Raw genomic sequence first — 20,460 nt, forward strand, 5'->3', positions numbered from 1 at the left:
CTGTTCTCAACCTACTTTCAGCACATTGTTGGTTTTGAGGTGGGGGAGGTTGAGATGGCTGTGGCAAGCTGTTTAAGCTGATGAACGATTTAAAATGAACTCAGTGCCATTTGGTGTTTGAAACATAAAACAATAGAGCTTTGACAACTGATGCTTTTATCAATTTTATTGTAACGAACCCAACACTCCAAACTACATCTACAAGTAATAGCTTTTGTAGTTCAATGGCAAATCAAAATAGTATACCCAAAATCCTTAGTGCCACCTTTTTATGGGTAGTGAAAACTGTTATAAATTACTTTCACAAAACTTACTGTCATGCAAAATGTTGCATGAATGCATCAATTTACGGTCATATTGAACTTATTTTAAGGCACATTCCCTACAGGGAACAACAGCGAAAAGCACATGTAATTAAACTTTGAATGAAATTAAGGTGATTTTTTTTCAACAGCTCAATAATAATTAAACTTAAGTTTTATCCCTTCACAGACGGTCCTGGAAGGGACAATTAAATAGCATCAATGTCCAAGTCGTCATCCTCTTCATTAGCAGCTGTCTTGTCGACATGAGCCTTCAGCTGCTGTGCCTTGGTGTCATAAACCACTTCAACCTCCTCCTCTTCCTCCTCTTCGCTAGACTCCTCTTCCTCTGCCTCTTTTAGCCACTTGATTAAAGGAGCCACTTTCTCATGGATCTGAGAGCATACTTCCTTGCTTACATACTTTTTAGAAACCTGAAGAAATAGGGTGATTTCATTTAACAATATCTAACAGTTAGTGTGTAATAGTCAAAACTAAGAAAAAGAAAACAATGGAATTAGAGTCTAATAGTATCTTAAAGTGTTATAACTATTTCACAGGTTTAGTAAAATCACGCCAGCCAGTCAACATTGATTTGCAATTCTAACCAATGATGTAGCTATACATTTATCTACTAAGTGTCTTGGATTGTCTGTTACTTACAAACAAATATCCAAACCACATTAACAGCCAATTTAGAGACACTACCAATGATCAACTCTGTAGAGCTCTCTATACAGAGTAATGACATTCAACGTACCTTTTCACTCCACTGTAAGATCACTTCCTCCTCCAGCAAGTCAGAGTCATAGAAAGCCTTTAAAATGTGTGGAGCCTTTGGCATCAGCTCTGTTGGAAATGACTGTCCAACAAGCAGTTCAAACGCACCCAGCAAATACTTTTGGGCCTTGTGGTTTCCATGCACAAACTGGTGATGAAATAAAAAATATATATATTTAAACAAAACCAGAACAGATACATGTATACAGTTCATGCAACAAACAATATAGTACATGTTGAATAGAGTGCATGGTGCCACATTCTATGTACATGTATAAGATAAGAATGATGCAGTTTTCAGTGTATGTTTGTTTGTGTAGAAAATGATCTAGTGATGTTTATAATTAAGAATAACTTGCTGCATATAGAAAAAATCAAGACCAGACTATAAAAAATAAATCTATTAATGATGAGGTGCATTGGAGAAAGTCCAAGTGACTATTTAGCTAATCTTCTGATACAGGTCTTTTATTTTTACTTTATTATTCAAGCACACAGTATTAGAATAGTACCGTAAAGATCCATGTATAAGCCGCACCTTTTTTCTTTAAATTCAAGTCAAAAATCGGGGGTGAGGCTTATCTACGGAAACATCTCTGGTTGGAGTTCTCAAAGGCCTAATTAATATTCACAAAAAACCCTCTCAAGACATCATTGAATAAACATATAACAACCTGAAAACTTTGTTGTTGTTCACTGCCTTTTGGTTCATCTGCAAAGCTGTTTGCAGTGAACCTTGGCGGTCACTTCAAAGCATGTCTTTCGGTCACGTGTGAGAAAGCACCAAGAAAAACGCGAGTAATCACAAGGCAAATGGCTGACCGCTTCACTTTTTTATTGACCTTCACAGCAAATGCATCTGCTGGATTATCAAACTCTTATTCTGCATGAAGTTTTTATCCTGTTGCGGGTAACAGTTTCCAAGAATCTTGAAAACGTACATGGTTTTTCCGAAGAAATGCCGCCATGTTTGTTTTTAATGCCCGACTCCTCTCTACATTCAAAGCTTGGCTACTAAGCATTCATCGTTCGCGTACGATTCGTACGAATTTTTTCAAGTGTTTCAGGAGTGTTTAGAAGTGATAATCTCGAAAATAATGATATCAAGAGAGCATCCAAGTTTAAGATATTGTGAACTCAAACTAAAAAGGAGGTATGACAAGTGAAGTTTTGCTTTCGTAAGACTTAATTTATAGTAAACATTGCAACAACCTCCATGTCAGTGTTTTGAAACCGTGCTTGTTTGCCCTTGTTTGTTTACCAATAGAACTTCACTTGAACTTCCAAATTTATTGTCTGTACATTTTTTTCCAAAATTTGAGCTTCCAAATCGGGGGTGCGGCTTATCTACGGGTGCGGCTTATACACAGAACTTTACGGTACTGCTATTATAATCATAGCCTGCCTGTATTAGAACTACCCTACATGTAAACAAACTTCAAACATTGCAAGCAGTTGATTAAAATGATTAAAAATCCAAAGAACAAAATTTTTGTCCCAAGTTGACGTCAAGACTCTCATAAAAATCTTACACAAGTTGTGATTTGAGGCACTTGATAGGGGAGAAACTTACCCTCAAAAACAGAGCACGGAATTTTGGGATTTGGCTGACCATATTTTTGTCAAACAGCAATTCACTAAGTGCCAAGACTGCCTTGTCCTTTATGTCAAGCCTTTCTGCTTCTGCAACAATCTCTTTGGCACTCTTTTCCACAGTGTTTGCTTCCTTCTTTTTCTGTCAAAAAGTAAATAAAAAAAATCGGCTTGGATTTAAGAGCTGGCACACTTTTGTTGGAAACATGGCCACAGTTGATGTTTTCATAGTTGCCACAGACATCGGTTTTCAAAATTTCCTGACTTTCCCCTGATAAAAACAAAATTTCCCTGGCAAAATAAATACAAAATGTCAGATTTAACTGCTGCCACTTTCAAAAAAAGAGTAGACATTGATCTGAAATCTTTCTTTAAGCCTTCAATGGTAACAAATCCCTGACTTTTCATCAAAATGACAGTTTTCCCTGACTTAAAAAATTATAATAGCCCTTATGCATGTTTACGTCAGACTGGCTAGTTTCACCACCAAGCCTCGCTTTCAAAGTGCAAACTTGTAAATTTTATCATAAACGAATTCCAAAGCAGCAAAGATGAAAAGAATACCCACGTGAAAACTGCATGAAGGTGGCAGAGGGTTGAGAATAATTCGCGTAAACGAGGCTTGGTGGTGAATTTTGAGCTAATGACGTTATCATGCATAAGGCCTATTCCCTGACCTTCAATATTTTTCCCCCCTGGCCATTTCCTAAACCTTTAGCAACGCTTCCAAGCAAAATGTTTGATACAATGGATGTGAAATTTAAATCATTCAAGATAAAAGATGTCAAACATATTTGAAACAAGTACCTTAACAAAAGCATAAAACAGATTGAAGCGCTCCTCTTGTGGCTTCTCAGCATCATCAGTCAGTGCTAATCCTTTGACTCCCGAGGTAAGGTTGCCCATTCTTGCTTGAACAGCTGCATCACTTGTATCCACACTCCAGTCATCATCTGCTGCTGCAACAGGCTGCAAGCATTGACAACACCGGCTTAAAGGTAACTAGCACATTAGCCACCTTTTTTCACATTTAAAACTTAGCAGTCTTCTATCAGATCGCTCTTCATTCTGTCCAGTGATGGTATTTATACAGCCAGTAATTACTAATTGTTGTAACAAAACAATTATAATTGGAAACTTGCTTAGTCTTAAGATTGGCATACCTTTTTGTTAAAGTCAGGGTTTTCAATTCCATTTTCACCTGGCTGCATGGGATTATGGGTTGGGCTTGTGTCGCCATTTTGCTGCCCTTTCTGCTTCTCTTTACGACGCTCCTTTTTGTCTCTGTAAATCAAAAAGTGACTGTCTTATCACAACTTAATTTCCACTAACCCTATAAGCTCCCTTCCCCTTCTCCCCTTGGCTAAGCTGGTAAATGATTTTGCTGCCCTGCCCAAGAACACAGCACAGTAACCCTGGCCAGTTAAAAAAACCTTTAGGCCCCAGTTGTTTGAAAGGTGGATATAGCGCTATTCACTGGATAAATCGCTATCCAGTGGATAAGTGTTAGCAAAACATATTACGCTATCCACCAGATAGTGATTTATCCGGTGGATAGTGCTATCCACCTTTTGAACAACTGGGGCCAGATCAATAATATAGATAAACATCTTCCTTACAAACAGTTCACTTGGCCAGTATTGGGTCTGTCCCTTCCAGTGTAAATGGGATAAACAGCACTGACTAAGGACTGGCTGGAGTATACATGTATGTTATTGCATTTGACATTAGGAGAACGCAACCTAATCCTGTCATTATGCGAAGAAAATCGGTTTTTCAGTTTGTGGCACTCGATTAGCCCCCAAGGAACCTGCTTATTCAACTAACCTTGTGGAGTACAATACTGCAAGACATTTGTACTGGTTTTGCATGTTATTTGTACCCCACTAAGTGGTGCACTTTTTGTCATCTGAAAGTCAGGTCAATCTGAACAACAAGAATAGCTCATGAAGCTTTCACTATGAACTGAAGATTAGAGATGGCTTGCTCTACCGTGTCTATGATGTAATTTTCCATGGATCCTGATTTTCAGGAATTCCAGGCAAAGATTTTGAAACAGGAAAGTTACTCACTTTTTTGAAGGTGTTCCTGACTCATTTGGAGGATTCTTACAGATGAAAGTTATCAGCCTATGCTGCATGTGGATAAATCCATTATACCCACAAGCTTTGCATGTTTGACCAATCCTTTCCTTGCGTGTTTCAACAGTCTAGAATGGTACAAAAAATTAATTTAGAATGGGCACTTCAAATTCACTTTAATAATCCCAAAATTAAACTTAAAGAAAACTTTTTTCTTACAAGAGGTGCAGTAGCCAATGGTTAGTGCACCGGACTTTGGATCGAGCGGTCTGGGTTCAAAACCTAGCTTGGGCACTGTGTTGTGTTCTTAGGCAAGACACTTAATTCTCATAGTGCCTCTCTCCACGCAGGTGTATAAATGGGTACCGGCGAATTTACTGCTGGAGGGGGGGGGGGGTAACCCCGCCATGGACAAGCATCCCATCCAGGGGGAAATAAAGAAGTACTCCTAGCCGCTTAATGCTACAGAAACAAGGATAAACTCTGGCCTGATGGGCCACTTGACTCAACAGCAGGCTTTACCTTTTTCTTACAAATCCCAGATGTATTTCCGATTACATTCTTCTCTTAAAAATCTCTGATAAAGGTGGACAGAAGCCATCAAGAATTCAGTAAAAACAAAACAGAATGGCTCAAGAAACTTTTCAAAATCCCAGAAAGTTATCTGCCTTTTGTAACATTGAAAAACATCCCCCACCTGAAAAAGGCAGCTGGCAGTACTTCTTATAAATAAAACAAAGCAATCTTCAAGTACCAATGTATCTCTTTGGTAACAGGATTAGTCAGCTTTAAATATTAGTACCTGACATAGTACAGAATAGTACAGTACTTAACATACCAAAACAGTTTCTGGATTGTCACATTCTGGACATAAAACAAACTTCTCGATAAAGCCATCAAGAATTTCCTGCAACTTGTCTGCGTCATGTGATCCATTCACAATGTAACGTTCATTCTTCAAGTCAATCATGGTTTGTGCACCCAGTTCACAACCAAAGTATTTGGTTGGATCTAAAGGGGGCAAAATAATTTATCATGCTTATTAACTGCTTAAAGAACATTGACTAGTCTCAAAATTATCAGATAACAAATGGGTTTGCTCTCATTTAGTGTAGGAAAACAAAATAGAACATTTCTTTTAATAATAAATTATTTTTGTTTATCTTAGGTCAGGAACAGAAGACGTAGGAGTTGGTGACCTGTATGCAATGTTAAAACTAGTACTTTGTTTATTTTGAGCTAAGCAATTCACCATTTTGAACATAGTGGAAGTTCTTTTGTCTACCAATAGCTGACTTGTACAAGGTATCGTTAACACTTCACTTAGTAAAGTGCAAGCAGAAGAAAAGTTAGTTGGAAATACAAGATCAGACTACGTGAACATAACAAAGAGGATGTTATGATCAACAAGAAAAATAATCTGATTCCACAAAGGGGTTAAAAAGTGGCACTGGAATTCAAGTGCTGTAAAGAGTAAACGATTTAAAGTTATTTTGCTTGACATTATACTATTAAGGTATCAGTGTACCCCAAATGACCATCATGCGTTGGAGCTGCCTTACCGTCTGTATAACGCAAAGTTATATTTTCTGAAAGCTTAGGAAATGTAGTTTACAGAGATATATTTATTTTAAGTAAAAATATTAATGTTATCCAAAAAGAGCGTGTTATTTCCAAAAGTACCAAGGCTCATAAATTGGGTTCGTTCCGGACAAATTTGAGTGGGAAAAAGTGATAGCATCGCTATTTCATAACTTTGTGTAGAGTCAATCTTTTTCCATGCTCTTTTTTTTTTTGGAAGAAAGGTCTTAATGAGATCTACCCGAAAATACCATATTTTTTCTTTAAAAGGTCAATTTTGGGGTACACTGATACCTAAATATAAAAGTATACATGCTGATTAAGTTTGAAGCAGATTTGTTATATAATAATTAAAAATACAGCATATCTCGCTAAATTCCCCAGATGAAGGATTGCGGTTAAAAGTCCTAACTAACACAGACACATTTATACTAAGCAAACAACACAACAAATGACTTTCTTACATGCAGCTGGTCTCTGCAATGCTTTGGCAATTTCTACCATATTGACAATAACTGTTTTGATTCCATTTCCTTTGCCCTCCACCTGAAAATATTTGACACGAAACTGAAAAAATCTGTTACATTTGGTTAAACTCCACAATAAAATTTTATCAACTCTGGTAACATGTGATCAAAATTTAACAAAACATCCCACAACTGTCACAGTACAATCATAAACATTTCCTGTACCCTGTTCTTGGCAATAGTTGATATATTAATTAATTAAATGGGATGTTGTGGTTCAGTTTTACCCTCAGTACAATGTAATGAATTTAAGGAACGGATTTTTAGGAAAATAACAGATCAGATTTACAAGTGTACAATTGAACCATTACATGTTTACAAAAAAAAAATCCTTCATTCTTCTGGCAGGCAAGAACATTCAGGAAACAAACATCCCAAAGTTATGGCCAATTAGAGATACAACTTGTGTTACTAGAACCATTTTGTGCAAATCCAAAACCTACAGCTTGTTTAAGATTGCTGTGTGTAGCGTGAAAAAGTTGTAGGACTTTGAAACATGTTTTGAAACCCTACAATGTTAATTTGTAGCCACAGACAATGTTACAAGTTGCCGAGTTGTATATGGATTTTGCATGGAGAGGAGTGTGTACTTCAAATTTGCATGTTGTCACATGTAACAAAGTTGTACAAGCTCTTGGACCTACTGGGTGTTGAGGATGTGATTAAATAGTCTGAATTCCTGGTTAAAACATTCTAGCTGTTAAAGTCAAAACACCTCAAGCATTCCTGTCAAGGGTGGATTAATGATTCCATTATTGCAAATTTGATTTCATTCTTTGATTCAATATTCCATTCTTGAATTGAATATTCCAATGTTCAAAGGGCAACTCGATTCAAAACTCGATTGTTGATTTCATTCATGCGACAGACCATTTGAATTTGAAAAAGTCCCCAATTTGCATAAAATGGGTCAACGACATTTTTCCCACTTTTTCTTCTGCCAGTAGTATTTTTGTGCCTTTTCAGTGCACCAATATGTCTCGCCTCCCTTTTGGTATTATCATAGGTTTGAAACAAAAGAGCGTGAAAGACAAAATGATGAGAAAACACCATAAGTGACATTTGACGGTTGACTAGTTTATGCAAATTCATGCCAAATTCGGCCACGTGCCTGTCGTGTAAAGCCATACAACAATCCAATCAACATTCGAGTTTTGAATTGAGTCGCCATTTGAACAATAAAATATTCAATTCAAGAATGGATTATTGAATTAAACAATGAAATCACATTTGCAATAATGGAATCATTATCCACCCTTGACAGGAATGCTTGAGGTGTTTTGACTGTAAAGTAGTACCTTGGCTAGGAGTTTTGGCATCTTGTAACGGTAAAACTGGTCGGTGTTCTTTCTGTTGACATTGACAAGAGCCATGGTTGATCCTTTTTTATAAGCTTCCTCTTTGATAAACGCTTGTAGTGATTGCAATTACTGCAATAATTTCTGCTGTGAATTATTTTCCCTGTTAACTTCATAAAAGTTCTATGTCTTGTCCGTATCGTGAAACAAGAGTGGCGTTGGAGCCTTGTTTTATTTTCTGTGTGTAAATGAATCTTGAGTCTGCTCAACCGAGTCCAACCTGGGAAAAAATAACTACATGTGAGCACAAGATAAGAATATTTTACGCGATACAGTTTTTCGGTCATCTGTGAACACTTTATTCTACAGAAACAAGAATTCTGCCCCAGCACCGATCCTCCAATCCCAAGACCAGGAACAGAAATACCTTTTAGCTTCAATCCTAAAAGCACAGATCCTTGTACCCTTGAGATGTCCATTAAACCTACATGTAATCTTGAATAATGGCCCCTTCAAATGTTCACCCACTTTTATAGGCCAGCAAACATAAAGGGCAAGTCCCTATAACAAGTTCCCTCTATGTAACACACTTTTTTTATAAAAAAAAGCCAGTCAAGGGGGAAACCCAACTTGGTCCAATTCTTGTGCGACAAATATGAACTGGTTTAAGTTCAAGGGAAAGTTTTCTGGATTTTTCCTTTAATCTGTTGTTAGGATAAGTTCCTGTAACCGAGTGAAAATAACCATTTATTATATAAACATCAGTGAAATACCAGGAAATCTTTCGCACGAAAAAATATCGATTTCGGAACATTTTCTGACAAGTTTGCCCTGTTTCAATGCTGAATGAGCCAACGAAAATCGATATTAAGTCGAAACATCCTTGGATCTTCCTCGGCAATCTTCGGCAGTCTTCGGATATCTTCGGAAAAGTTCGGAAACATTCGTACGACCTTCGGACAACATTTTGAAAATCTGCGGAAATCTTCGGAAAATCGTCAAAAACATCGTAATTAGTAGGTTTATATAATAAACAGAATATTACATGGTTGCTTGGAGATATGAAATTTATCTTCTCGTGTTCAAATCCATGTCCCACTCGTTCGCTGCGCTCACTCGTGACATATCGATTTGAACACTTGAAGATAAATTCATATCTCTGCGTAACCATGTAATATCCTCTATTTATCGCAGTTTAGTTATTTTGTAAGACAAGTTCTGGCACTTGTGGTCAGTAGCTTGTTTGTCCCTTCAATTTGAATTGGAGTGATAAGTATTCTGGTCCCTGCAACTAGAAAATTTTTTGACAAAAATATGTTGTTTACACGATGGGACTTTTTCCCAGAACTAATTTTAGGGAAAAAAATTATTCAAAGGGTCTTGTCCCCTCGTGTATGCGATCTTTATCGGAAAATGTGACGTGTACAAGTTTTGTTCCGAGCATCATTTTTTTCAACAAAAACATTACAATGACGTACTGTTCTTTGAGAGTTTTCACAAACAAAGTCCACCATTTGTCTAAGTATGTTTTGAACAATAAAATGTCCCAATAAAAATACAAAGCATTTGGATTTCACAAGAATTTTATCTTGTAGTGAACGAACAATTAAGACGAAAGCACTCACAATAAGCTTTAAAATATATAGAAAACCACGAGGATTTTGAACAGTTTGAGAAAAAAATACATTGTTTTCCTTAAAAAGAGAAATTTAAGAAGAAGTTATTAGCGGTTATTGTCTTACCTTCAGAGCACAAAAAAGTCATAAATTGCCTTGAGATGACGAAATCGTCGAAATCTCCTTGCACTAGAACTGCGCGTGAAAAAACACGCACTTTAAGAGCAAAATGTAGGATAAGAGTCCCTAAAAAGACAAAAACACAAGTGTAATGGAATTTTAGTACTAAGAAAACCGGTTGTATTCATGTGAGATTAAAAACAAGGCTTTAAATTGGAGGGAAAAAATACTCTACTCACTCTTTTCACGACAAAGATGGCGAGTTTCAGTAATTTTTATATCACGTGACTTGTTATGACGTCACAACTCATGACCAGTTCCCATTTCTCCTCGAACGTTTCGTTTCGTGCCCAACTCCCTTGGTTTCTTTCTTTCGAATTTCCCTTTCTCATTTGTTTGTAGTGAAATGTTTGTTTATTCTTCGGCCGTGGTTTTCTCGAAGATCATGTCCCCTTAAGGTTGAATTATGCTTTAAATCCGTTAAAACAGGGCTTCAAGCTCCTGGCTAGATAGAACATTGTTGTTATTTCGAGAGCTGAAGGAGCTAAATCGAGGAGTCTTTTGTCTCGTTTGGAAGGAGTAACCTCTGCACAAGGGTGCACTTTTGAATAGGATGGAAACGGCGGCCAGTTGTTTTCCCCTGAAAGACATCTCGTCCGTGGTCGAAGTTTTCAAGGTGGAACTTGCAAAAACAGAGCCGAATCTGGCGAAATTATCGATCATTTTGGGGTTCTTCGAGACGGCGCTAACTTGTAAAGGATCGTCGAATAGCTGTCCCAGTCTAGATAAAGAAACTTACGACGCGCTTGGCGGCAAATTTCAGGCCCTGATTCAGAAAGATTTGAATGTGAACAAAGAGCAAAAGCCAGCAACAAGAGAATTTATCGTAGATGTCGCAGATCTAGTGTGGAGTTGTCTTTCAAAGTCTTACTTCAAGGATAAACCTCACATTCAGAACCTGTACAGTTTTCTGACAGGCTAGTATAGCTACTAAGCCTCATATTTTGTTTATTGTTATCTTACATCTTTGTAGCTTATTAAATCTTTTTAGACCAAAGTACGAGGTTAATATATTTAATTTAGCACTTTGCATCTTTGTGATTCCTAAATATTCCTTCGTTACTTCACCATCCTACAGACGTTTGAGCTTAAGCTTATATTGTTCAATTGTTTGCAAAATAAATCATTGTGACCAAAATTCCAGATAGACGCTTACATTCATGCAAATATCGCATATATTTCACGTTTGCAAAATCAACAACAATGTTGTTGCAACTTAGTTCGCTTTCTTTTAACTGGTTACATTTCTTACAAACATGGAATCAAGTTATTTTGATTTGGTGAATATTTACAATGCTGCATTTAGGCTTTCTAAAACTGTGTTTTATTTGCTTAGCTAGAACAAAATCAAATATGTTGTTACTACATGTAGCATTTCATCTGTTACGTGAAAATAATGATTAATTCATAAAATAAATAAACTGCTTTACTGCAACTTTACATCAAGTGCAAGATTTCTGAAAGCATCATCTAAATTCGAGAAAAGAGAATATTTATACTATGTAGAATGCACAACCATTTTCAAGTAGAGTTGCTTTGTGTGCCCCTCCCCCCTCCCCTTATCAATGTTGTATGAATTTCAGGATTACGTTCAGACCGAAAAGGAACAACTTTGCAAGGGGGAGGGGGGGGGGGGGGGTCACAATGAAAATTATTTGTTGCTTTTTCCAATATGAGGGCATATCTTTGAAGAAAATGCAATTTTCAATTGAGTGATTTGGTACTTATATGAGAGACCCCACAGATTGCAGCTATGTTAAAGTGCCTATGAAGTAAAAAATATTTTTGCTCAATTTGCTTGTTTATGTCTTAGTAAGCATGAATATGCGTGTTTAAGAGATCAAAAGCGCTTTTTTCTAGTATTTTTTGAGCCTCGAAGTTTGGATTTCGCAATTTGAAGTGGGTCCTTTTCGCGCGCGGCCTAACGCTCGAGTTTCACCGGAAATGACGTACTTAGTGGAAATGACGTACTTAGTGGTTCTAAAGACACCAGGATTATGGCGTAAAGAGAGCAAAGAGGGCTGGCGAAAGCGAAAGCTATGTGCTTTTGGAAACAATAACAATTCTAGTTATTCATTTTTTATAGGGAATTTCTCATTTTAATCTGCTTCACTGAACTTTGTTCCTCAGTCGTCGACCAGCACTTGTGTGAAAGAGCGGTTGGACAGGTCCAACTAACTACTTCAGTCCATTTAGTGTCACGATATTTCGTTGTGTGATTCTTTTCTGCTAGAAACACGCTCTGCCAAGTCCGCAGATGGCAACATATCGTTCTGTTCGGACAAGATTTCGATTTATCAACGAAAAAGCAGCAACAATCTCAGCTGAAGTAGTGAACTTCACTGTGTATCAACAAAATCTAAGTGTAAACTGATCCGTGGAACCACTAACTATCATCCGAGCCAAATTTGTGTCCTGTCTCCGGACTCACTGTTTTGTCTTACCGAGGGCACTTTAGGCGGCAAAAAGTCTGATTTCTCTCTCTTTGACATTATTCTTTTTTTAGTTTATCGGAAAGTAGACATAATAAGCTACCAAAAAAGCAAAAACATTTTTTACTTCATAGGCACTTTAATGGTTAGTGTTTTGGTTTTGCATCAAGGGATCTGGATTAGAATGTCACAACAAGAACACTATTGAACACTTATTGATCTGGATTAGAACCCTGGCTTTGGATGCTGTTTTATGTCCCCCCCCCCCCCCTCCCCTCTTTGCGGTGGAGTCTGGAGCCCTATTGTTTGGTTGCTTGAAGACATAATATTATTTCATTACAGAGCATGGACTTCTGAGAATGTTAATTGACACACAGCCCAGAGAACCTTTTTTTCTGGGGGCAGGCTGTTAGCCAGGTGGAAGTCCAGGAGTCCTATGGACGGCCACTTATCAGAGAAAATTAATATGAATAACTGTATACAGAGGTTTTTTCAGCAAATTTGGAAATCTTTAGATACCTTAGCACTCATAACTGCAGAAAAACACCTTGTATGCTCCTCAGGCTCTCCTATGGGGACAAAGTCAGGCCTTAAAAAAATTTTGGACTCCCACTTTTTAAATCCTGGCTAAAAGCCTGTCTGGGGGTCTTATAGTCCTGGAGCGCTAAACATCTTTGGGACCCTACAGGCTAGACACTTCACTCTCATGGTTCCCCCCCCCCCCATGTCCTAGCATGGAAGTTTGCAGGTTGAATTTTAGTTGCTAAACTTGTGGTAGAAGAACTGACCACACAAATAGATGATAATCTTATTTCTTTTAAATGCTTCATGTACAGGAAATCGCCTAGACTGCTTTGGTGTCGCCTTTACTGTGGTGGCAATCTGTCAAGCACTGGGCTTTAATGATGTTCACCTAGCACTGTCTGAGGACCATGCCTGGGTAGTGTTTGGCCAGAACGGGACAGAGACGGCAGAGGTTACCTGGCATGGCAAGGGTAACGAGGATAAACGAGGCCGACCTGTTGACTTTGATGAGACCACTGCACAAAGCTGGCTATACCTCAGTGGTTACCCTGTGAAATGCACGAGGCACATGGAGGTCGCATCTATGGTATCCTCCATTAATCCAACCATCACAAATACTAGTGACAGTGTGGAATTGGCTAGTCTGCAACAGGTATTCTACAAACCATGTCATAATAAAAATAACCATAACTACCAGTAAAGCGAAATAATGGGGATAATGGAGAATTAAATATTTGCTTCCAACAGAACTTTAACTGGACTAAACATGATTAAATATAAAAAAAAATACAGCAAGGGTACATTCCCTTGGAATGATCCTGTTTAGGATCAATACCGTCGCTTGCATCTAAGCGTGAACACGTGCTGCCGAAACATGATCTAATTGGGTATCAAACGTGGCATGATTGGTCATCAAACGTTTGAAGTTTAGCAGACCGTAACGGCAACTTTCGCGCCGAAACTTCAACACATTCCGGTTTCGAAACAGTCGAAATGGCGGAAAGATTGGATATCAAGACTTCCTTCGACAAATTGATCCTGATCTGTGTCGATATGCATTTGCAGGTTCACTTGAATCACTTCTGGTGCAAAGTTTCGCCTGTTCTCAGTGTTTATGGTGAGTATTTTGAGCGTGAAAGTGGTCGTTAGGGTCTGCTAAACTTCAATGTTTCATGACGAAACATGCCATGTTTGATACCCAATTAGATCATGTTTCGGCGGCTCGTGTTCACGCTTAGATACAAGCGACGGTAATTCAAGATCACTTGGATCATGATGTACATGTTTCAAAGGAGCTGATGAATCCACTCTGGGCAAGGATTCGTCTGTTCCTTTGATGCACCATGATGGGGTTGATCTTGGATCATTGATCCTGAGGACAGATCATCCCAAATAGGAATGCACCCTAAGATAAGGGTGTTGTCGTCAATTGTGGATACAACAGTCCAACCAATAAACGATTCGTCCAAGTTTAATTCTAATCAGTCAGGTTTCGATTTCTTCCATGAGTGCTCACAGACTCTTACAGCGGAAGCTTGGTTAGTTGATTACGCTAGAAAAATCACAATACAGTAGTGGTTAGAAAACTGGCGATAGTTACAGGTTAAATGTGAAAATACAGTATTACAGAATGGAAAATGTTAACAAGGACATACTCACCAAGCTCGCCGCTCGACACGAAAAACTCAAAACACATGTGTGAGCGAGAGCCTGGCGAGTATGTCACGTGACATAAAAACGCGGGAAATGTTCGGTCAATGTTCGGCTTTCTGTCGGCAACAAGGGTGTTCAAAATAAAGCTTTAAAAAAATTAATAAAATTCGGTTGTTTTATATGGAATCATTTGTTGTTAATTTGTTTTCACTGGTTATATTTTTGACATAAAAATATTTTGTTAAAAGGCATTGCACTGATAACATATTTTTAACTGATTTTTATTGTCCACTTATTTCAACAGCAACTCTTGTGGTTACTGTATGACCAAGGTCACCTTAAAAGGTAACAACAACAAAAAGAACATTACAGTTAGTTAGCTCTACAATCTCGTCCCCAGAGCCTGCGTTTCCCTTGACTGACGGGCCAGAAAACTCAACGGCTCTGGACGAATTCAAACCAGAACCAGGAAATCCTGGTTCCGGTGTGATTGTGTGCGTGCGCCAGAGATTGCAAGATTCTTTTGCGCACGCTCCACGTTCCACCGAATAATAAAAAAGTCATACGATCGTTAATTCATTCACAGGAGACTAGACATGTCTGCGGTTTTATGCAAATTCAGGTCGTGTCCGAAATTGTAATTAATGCTGTTTTGGAATCATTCTCTACTGTTAAACATCGTTATACATTAAACATGCTTATTTAAGTGAAAAAGAATTGCTCTGAGACTGTTGATGTCGTCTCCAAACAGAAATACATCCAAAAACTGCACATGTTACGATTGCGTGCACAATCTGTGATTTGCATAAAGCACAGACTTTCAATTCCCCAGGGGCCAGGACAACCATCCCGACGCACGTTCAAATTTTGGCGCGTTACAGATCGACCAATCAGAAGTGTTTTCATTGTTTCAGCGGCTTTTTAGAATAGCCCAGAGGTCACGATCCCTGGCGCAGATCAGAAGGATCGCGGACTCTGGGGACCAGATTGGTTAGCTCTACAGAGATCTGTGTAGTGTAGACCTCTGATTGGTTGTTGTTCAGTTTCGAAATTTTTTTTGTGCACACTTAAGAACCAATCAGAGAGTCTACATGAGTCTCTGTAAAGCTTCTCCATCAGTTGAAAGTTTACAGGCTGAATCTCAGATTTTTCTTGGGTTGGAGGGCGTATGTGAAAGAGAGGTGTTACAATGTACATTAAATTTTGATAACTTTATTTGATAGATATCCCTTAGCCCTTGGAAATCTTGGTGACTTGCAAGAAATATCGCAGACTTCTGGCCAGCCATCTGCAGAGGAGATCCTCAAAGAAGGCATAAGAGTGAACCAAACATTATACAAAGACCAGCACATCTATCCATACACCTACCTTGGTGGCTATTACTACCGACAGAAGCAGTACTTGAAAGCCATTGACTGCTGGGTGAAGGCTGCATATGTTGCTGGAAAGTAAGTTATTCTGTATAACCAGAACTGTCTGGGGTGAAAGAAAATTTTTAAGGGACACTGTCACCAGCTTCACTTAAAAAATTCAAGAGCCTTAAGACATATGGAAACCTATAAAATAGTGGTGCAATTTTGTTAAAAAACTACAGAAATATAACTATGCTATAAACAAGTGATATTATTGTGATGTCATCAGGAACTTAAGATCTCAACTTGAAAAAGTCAGGCTGACTTTTTCAAGTTCTGCCCTTGTGGCCTAGAAAAACAGCTAAAAACTGTTCTTATTCAACAAATGCGCCCGTTGCCCATATATGGTCAAAATGCTTAATGTTATCTGTTATCCATACATAACAGATATCCTGCGATAAACGTATTACCGTAAAGATCCATGTATAAGCCGCACCTTTTTCCTCTAAATTCAAGTCAAAAATCAGGGGTGTGGCTTATCTACGGAAACATCTCTGGTTGGAGTTCTCAAACGCCTAATTCATATTCATAAAAAACTCCTTAAGACATCACTGAATAAACATATTACAACCTGTAAACTTTGTTGTTGTTCACTGCTTTAGTTCCTCTGCAAAGCTGTTTGCAGTGAAGCCTGCTGCTCACTTCCAAGCTAGCCTGCTTGGCCGGCGTTCAAAGGGGAAGGAGAAGGGGAGTTCGAGCACTGGCTTGTTATTCCTCATAACCTCTGCATGCTTTGCTTGTCATCTGATTCTTATTCCCAACCTAAACAATGCTATTTCTTAACTCTGTTGTAGGTACAACTATTCAAAAGGAGATGAGGAGATGTTCAAAGAATTGTATGAAATAGCTAATGACAATATCCCAAACATCCTCAAAACATCAGCTTCAGCCAATAGTGAAAATGATGCAGCCACCAGGGACCCCAACCTCACAGAAGACCCAAGCTTTTTCGCTTTTGTTCTCCAATTTTATGATGGCGTTTGCTTATGGGAGGAAGGTAGTCACACCCCTGTGTTGCATGCTGACTGGGCTAAGAAGCTTGTGCAGTCTATTTCAAGATTCTCGCCAAGTTGTAGGTCTGCATTGTCGTCCTCGCGAGCAGGGACACTTCTGCCAAAGCCAGAGCCTGTAAAAAATGACTTACCTGATATAAAGGCAGGTGTTAGTGACACTGCTGCTTCATCTTCATCTAATGACAATGTTGAAAACAGCAACTCGGCGGCAGCTAGTGTAGAAAACTCTAAAGAACCAGTGGTGCTTAATCTAAGAAGTGAAAAAATGAGAGGGATGAGAGATCTGTTGACGACAAGTGGTAAGATTAACACCAGCGCGATCAAGCTCCAGCTAACAGCACAATCCCAAGTAAGCGTGCCGAAGAGTAGAAGAAGATCATCATTTAAAACAGACGACTACGTTTATGACTTCGGCGAGGAAGCCGAAGGCGACGAAGAAGAAGACGAGGAGGAGGAGGAAGAGAGGCCGCCCAAGAAAGCCATGAAACCAGATTGGGACTTTGTAGCTTATTGATGTTATTGCATTATATGCAGTCATTTAGCTTATTGTTATTCATGGTAAGTCAAGTAGTTTTTGTGAAAAGGTGTAGAAATTGTATCAAAATCAAACTTGAAATAATATTACAATATTTTCTTGATTTATTCCCTGGGCATTTATTTCAAACTTGACTTGGGGATGGGTCAGCCTCTATTTGATTTCTGTGGAACTTGACTTGAGTTTATTCTTGACAGACATATTTTTAACATGTTTTCATTATCCCTACAGCCTATTGTACCTCTAATTAACGCTTGAGGGGCTTATCTACAACTCTACCTTTTAGACCTAACATTTATTTGAGACCCAACATTTAATCGAGAAAATATGGTATGTAGAACAAAGCAGGAATAAGATTCATAGCCTGCATTGGCCAGTTGAGTATACAGTGAATCAATTGGACTGATTGTCGGGTTTGACTTGTTACATGTAGGAGCTGGAATTTTTGTGGCTTTATTGTCAGTGCACATTGGACTTTGATTTGGTTTGAGTGCTAGCTGGATGTGGTCATTTTGTTGTTCTCTTGGCCAAAACACTGTGCCCTTTCCATTCGAAAGTGTAAATGTGTTCTGAAGGATTGTGAGGGCATCATGAGGGGGGGCATTTATACTGGTGTGTGCAGTATTGTGACTGAGTAGAGGGGACCGTCTTGTTAGAGCAAGAGGGAATAGTAGGCAATAGATAGGTTTTAACATTATATATAAGCATAATTATATATTAATAGTAGTTTTCTTAATTTTTACATCTTTCATTCACCACAATTTATGTATTAGGGGCTGCCTTTAGGTGCATGGTTATGAGTATTTTATGTTATCTTTGACATACATATAATTTTACATGCAGTAGGTTCTGAAGTCTTTTTTTTCTTAATTATAACTTACTTGAAAAAAACCTGTTCTTCATTAAAATATTTACTTAGGTTTAAGCTTGTATTTCTGAAATACCAAAGTACATGTATTACCAAATCCTAGTTTAACTTACAACACATTTAATATAATGGTGCTCGTCTTCATTATCAGTCTTCATTATTTGTACAGATAGGGACTGATTTTTAAGATTGGAATACAACTTACATGGGAATGTTATTCTTCTCAAGTCAACCAAAATTAATAGGGTTTTAAAATTCTTATTTTTATCAGGGAGTTATAAGCTAAAAAGCAACAAATTTGGCTAAAATAATTTAGTTATACTGAGTGGAAATCAAGCCTGCTATTGTTGGCAGTGTGTAAACGTAATATTATGCCTTTGTTTCATAGGCTAATGCCACTTAACACTTTAAGTAAGCTTGTGACGAGGGTTTTTAGCCAATAGGTGCTGAACAGTTTGCATATCCACCGGGGGATTTTGGAAGTCAGTGTGGGATTTGACACCAAACCATTTTACCAGCTTCCATGTCACGACTGCTACAATGTGTACCAACATGAAGGCAGTCAATAAGTTTTTTTTTTTTAAGTTCAATTTTTCCATTGAGAGTTGACAGCATTCTCGTCCCCATAGCCCTTTCGTTTCTCTTAGCCGGCTTGGCACGAGAAAACAGAGGGCTCTGGGGACATAGGATTTTTGAATAAATTCGAATTTTTTTGATTGGCTGTTTGGAACAAAGAATTCTTAAACGGAAGTCGAAAACGTAACGACTCTCTCATACATTCTATTGAAACGTCATGACTGCATACATGAAGACCGGAAGTTCTAGAATCTAGGACTGGAAATCCTGTGTCCCCAGAGCCCTTTATTTCCTCGTGCCAAGGCCCAGCCAGCTAAGAGAAACGAAAGGGCTATGGGGACAAGAATGAGTTGACAGATACCTAGTATTGTTTACATGTTGGTCCTATCACCTCCACTTCCTCTCGGCATAAGGTTACAGCAAGCACATGGGATTACCCTGCCATGTGGCCTTATCAGTCACAAAAATTAAGGTGGTAATGCAAACTGGATATCAGTAATTAAAGGAGCATGATAATATAATCAAATTTTAATTTGTTGTTAGGTAGCTATGTTAGAGATCACTGATGTTCTCCAATCCCTTATTTTCTCTATTTAACATTGGTCATTATGCTTAGTGTAGGATATGTGTAGTAGTATTTGCTTAGCAGTTAGTAGTCGGGGTAAGCTGGGTTCCAGGCTTTTACAGACAGTCATGCTTTCTATTGTACCTGTTTTTACCAGTGTGTGTTCGATCTTTTTTGACCCCAGACTACTTGACTAGAGGGAATGTTGAACCAAGTATTTTATGTAATTAACTACATACATTTGCATCTTAACCCATTTCTAAAGGTTTTAAAAATAGGTAGAAAACAATAACAAAAGTAATAGTAAATTAAGAATTATAGTTAAAGGAAATAATTTTAACACAGACTGTACATGTAGTATTTGATTAATAGTGAATATCACCGAGCGAAAGGAAATAGTGACAAGGTTTCTCCTAAAACTTTCTGTGTTAAGTCGACTAAGCCAGTTACAAGATTTTATGAAGTGATCTGATTAGTGTACCATAAACTACAGATAGGGTTAGTAACTACATTGTACGAGGTATTAAACATCAAAAGGCCATAGGTTATTAACATATACATACAACATTTTACAGTGTGACTGTTTTTAAAATAAAGTATATAACACTATATTGGTCTTTGTCGTTTTGGCTGGCTTTACTTGTTGCTCCTGGGCTGTCGCTTTAAAGCTAGAGTATGGTTTTCAAGCAGTTTAGTTTAAGAGTTTTGTTCTGCAACTGAGGATCACTCATTTATGAAGAATTTAATCTAGACTGACACTTGGAATTTGAAAGAAGCTTTCATAAATGGAAAAACTAGTCATGCTAACTTGAATAGCAACTGACTAATATTTCAGGGAAGAAAAAATTAAAAAATAATTAATTTTTATATGCAAAAAAAATAATTAAAATATAAATCAAGTCTGGGATAGTGGGAAACTTTTT

At 37.9% G+C, this 20,460-nt stretch overlaps 2 protein-coding genes and 1 long non-coding RNA gene across 3 annotated transcripts; 1 reads left to right on the forward strand and 2 right to left on the reverse strand.

Annotated features, from left to right (window-relative positions):
* Positions 1-151: 151 nt before the first annotated feature.
* LOC144636826 (eukaryotic translation initiation factor 5-like) lies at positions 152-10,197 on the reverse strand. The gene is made up of 11 exons (XM_078496026.1): positions 10,138-10,197; positions 9,905-10,024; positions 8,163-8,442; positions 6,802-6,883; positions 5,595-5,767; positions 4,748-4,884; positions 3,839-3,959; positions 3,483-3,644; positions 2,656-2,817; positions 1,063-1,230; positions 152-736 (listed from the first exon to the last, which is right to left on the reverse strand). The coding sequence occupies exons 3-11, from the start codon at positions 8,235-8,237 to the stop codon at positions 512-514; spliced, it is 1,305 nt and encodes a 434-aa protein (XP_078352152.1). The 5' UTR covers positions 8,238-8,442; positions 9,905-10,024; positions 10,138-10,197; the 3' UTR covers positions 152-511.
* Positions 10,198-10,286: 89 nt separating this feature from the next.
* On the forward strand, positions 10,287-19,003 carry LOC144636817 (menin-like). The gene is made up of 5 exons (XM_078496019.1): positions 10,287-10,875; positions 13,227-13,567; positions 14,873-14,913; positions 15,792-16,016; positions 16,775-19,003. The coding sequence occupies exons 1-5, from the start codon at positions 10,512-10,514 to the stop codon at positions 17,505-17,507; spliced, it is 1,704 nt and encodes a 567-aa protein (XP_078352145.1). The 5' UTR covers positions 10,287-10,511; the 3' UTR covers positions 17,508-19,003.
* On the reverse strand, positions 18,982-19,509 carry LOC144636861 (uncharacterized). The gene is made up of 2 exons (XR_013567635.1): positions 19,334-19,509; positions 18,982-19,012 (listed from the first exon to the last, which is right to left on the reverse strand). It is a non-coding gene; the product is annotated as an uncharacterized LOC144636861 (long non-coding RNA).
* Positions 19,510-20,460: the final 951 nt, after the last annotated feature.

The sequence above is a fragment of the Oculina patagonica genome, chromosome 13 (assembly GCF_052425735.1).
Source record: "Oculina patagonica isolate OP01 chromosome 13, crgOcupat, whole genome shotgun sequence".
Taxonomy (NCBI): domain Eukaryota; kingdom Metazoa; phylum Cnidaria; class Anthozoa; order Scleractinia; family Oculinidae; genus Oculina; species Oculina patagonica.

What these genes read in the sequence shown, in the direction of transcription:
- LOC144636826 (XM_078496026.1), bottom strand. Translation starts at nt 8,237, where the DNA reads ATGGCTCTTGTCAATGTCAACAGAAAGAACACCGACCAGTTTTACCGT. An exon ending in ACAATCCAGAAACTGTTTTG is followed by an intron (nt 4,885 to 5,594) that starts GTATGTTAAGTA and finishes GTACCATTCTAG; the next exon opens with ACTGTTGAAACACGCAAGGA. An exon ending in TCCGTGCTCTGTTTTTGAGG is followed by an intron (nt 1,231 to 2,655) that starts GTAAGTTTCTCC and finishes TTTCATCACCAG; the next exon opens with TTTGTGCATGGAAACCACAA.
- LOC144636817 (XM_078496019.1), top strand. Translation starts at nt 10,512, where the DNA reads ATGGAAACGGCGGCCAGTTGTTTTCCCCTGAAAGACATCTCGTCCGTG. An exon ending in GACCAAGGTCACCTTAAAAG is followed by an intron (nt 14,914 to 15,791) that starts GTAACAACAACA and finishes TTTATTTGATAG; the next exon opens with ATATCCCTTAGCCCTTGGAA. An exon ending in GCTGCATATGTTGCTGGAAA is followed by an intron (nt 16,017 to 16,774) that starts GTAAGTTATTCT and finishes ACTCTGTTGTAG; the next exon opens with GTACAACTATTCAAAAGGAG.